The sequence below is a fragment of the Penaeus monodon genome, chromosome 17, assembly GCF_015228065.2.
Source record: "Penaeus monodon isolate SGIC_2016 chromosome 17, NSTDA_Pmon_1, whole genome shotgun sequence".
NCBI lineage: Eukaryota > Metazoa > Arthropoda > Malacostraca > Decapoda > Penaeidae > Penaeus > Penaeus monodon.
The window spans coordinates 4,249,497-4,251,996 of NC_051402.1; the positions used below are offsets into that span (position 1 = coordinate 4,249,497).

Consider the following 2,500-nt stretch of genomic DNA (forward strand, 5'->3'; position numbering starts at 1 on the left):
AGGGGGAGGGGGAGTGGGGTGGAGGGGGAGCGGGGTGGAGGGGGAGCGGGGTGGAGGGGGGAAAGGATGAGGGAGAGAGGGGGAGGATGAGGGAGAGAGGGGGAGGATGAGGAGAGAGGGGGAGGATGAGGAGAGAGGGCGAGGATGAAGGAGAGAGGGCGAAGAGATGAAGGAGAGAGGAAGATGAAGGAGAGAGGGAGAAGATGAAGGGGAGAGGGACAGGGAGAATGGGATAACGAGAGGATGGAGCAAGGGTCAGGAAGTGGGGTAAGGAGAGGATGAGGGAGAGAGGGAGAGAGGGAGAGAGGGAGAGGATGAGGGAAAGACTGTGAACGGGTGAAAATATTAGGAGGGAAGGGGAGGGGAGAGGGAAGGGGAGGGGAGGGGAGAGGGAAGGGGAGGGGAAAGGGGGATGAAGAAATAAACGTCAAACGATGAAGATCTGGAAACGAGAAAAAGGAGTGAGTAAATGCGAAGGTAGAGTGCAAAAACAGGCGGGTACTTGTGGGACGGAGCAGGGAGCGGCAGAATGACGGATGGCAGATGGGCAGAGCAATAAAGTGGCAGACGATGACGAGAGGAAGACGGAAGAGTCGTGATGATCCAGGGAGAGGAGTAGCATGTAATAGCGTGATGGAGGGAGATTATCAAGACGAATGGGAGACCATGCTGATGGCGAAATCTGAGCTTAGGATGCGTAGTAGAGTGAGCGGCGACGGGCCAGAAGGAATGAGGGGGGCGTGGCGAGAGGGACAGTCGACCAGATGGAGGGACGGGCACGGAGACAAGCGTGAGGGAGGTGGTCCTAGCTTCTGCAGATGGAGGTGAACGGTGCAAAGGGGCGGTGTAACCTTGCTGGCCAGAATTAATGGGAAAGGAACGAGTATGCGGGCAGCCTGACCAGTGGGCGGTGATTGGGGTAGGATGGCCAGTGTGATAGCAACTCTGAGTACGCCGTGGTTTTGCGAATCAAGGGCAATTAACTGCGATACATTACATTCATAATGACTCACTAGTGCGAATATATATTGAAAGGGTAGGATCGCGTAGGGTAAAGAAAAAAAATGTGTGACACAGAAACATGTGACACACAGGAGTTTATGACGAGCATGACGGTCCACCCAAGAATACAGGAGATGTGCGACCTCGCCAAGGTTACGTCGCCAAATCGCCCGTCTGTTTGCCTGTCTGTCAGTCACGCCTTTGCTGCGACAAACTTTCTAATCTCTGCCAGACACATCCAACAAGTACCTAAAAGAGAGAGAGAAATAAAAGGCCGAACTCAAAGGACGGAATTCGCAACAACGAAGTTAAATTTCCCGACAAACCCTCGGAGGGATCGCCCGCGTGCGTTCGTTCGTGCGAGCGAGAGGAGCGCAGCGTAGCTAGGCGGGGCGGGACTCGGCCTTCGCTCAAACTTTTCACAAAAACCTCACCTTCTCGTAGCGCTGCCGGTCCTCAGCCTTGCCGATCTTCTCATTCTCGAGGTGGGTGATGGTCGCCCTCAGTTCCTGGATGTACGAGGACGTGGATTCATGCCGCGTTGCCAACTTCTCCAGCTGTTCGAGGGCGCTGATCACCCTAGGCATGAGCCCAGTCACCGCATCTGCTCCATTTTTGTCTATTATCTTCTCGAACTCCTTGCCAATTTCCGAGGCCAAGTCATAAACGTCCACCACACTGATACGGAGATCCTCCTCCTCCATATCTGGTTCCGAATCGATTTGGTACGGCATGAAATTGGAGGACGTTCGACCTGGCCACACGTTCACTAAGGCTGTCAGACGGACACTGGCGACGAGGAGCGAGGATCAGCTGATGACTGCGAGAGCCATCTGGCGGCGCCCGAGGGAAGCATGCGCCGAATAGCCCATTTTCTATTCCTCTTCGTTTTCCGTAGTAATTATCGTTCAAGGGCGATTTTGTTTTCCGAAATTCCTCCTCTGCCAAGTATGTCAACAATAGCCGTAAGGGAAAGTTATATGAGAGAAAGGAGTGGGGTATGCCCGTGAAGCGACGAAGCTCTGTTCGTGCTGTTATGAGGCAGTCTCGGCCTTGTGAAATATAATGGTTATCGTACGCCATTTTCGTGTTGGCTATATTACTGAAACTATACGGAAAGTGCTATCCTATGTTGAAGGTAATGTAAAGTAATAGCAGTAAGTACTAAATATATTTTTCTTAAAGCTTCTCGAATTACTATGTTGAGTAGTAATAATGGGTATACTGTTAAATAAAAGTGAAAGGAACTTGCCTTTATATCTACACTACGCACGCAAGCTCGTACACACGCACGCACGCACGCACGCTCGTACACACGCACGCATACACGCACGCACGCACGCACGCACGCACACACACACACACACACACACACACACACACACCACACACACACACACCACACACACACACACACACACACACACACACACACAACACTCCACCTCTCTCTCCTACTCTCTCTCCACCACTCTTCCATCTCAACATATTATATATA

General features: G+C 52.1%; 1 protein-coding gene across 1 annotated transcript in view; it reads right to left on the minus strand.

Annotated features, from left to right (window-relative positions):
* Positions 1 to 1,808, minus strand: part of LOC119583485 (RILP-like protein homolog) — a 45,136-nt gene extending 43,328 nt beyond the window's left edge. The window contains exon 1 of the mRNA XM_037931995.1: positions 1,437 to 1,808. Within this exon, the coding sequence (XP_037787923.1) occupies positions 1,437 to 1,736 (300 nt within the window). The 5' untranslated portion in view covers positions 1,737 to 1,808. The remainder of the gene's footprint in view (positions 1 to 1,436) is intronic.
* Positions 1,809 to 2,500: the final 692 nt, after the last annotated feature.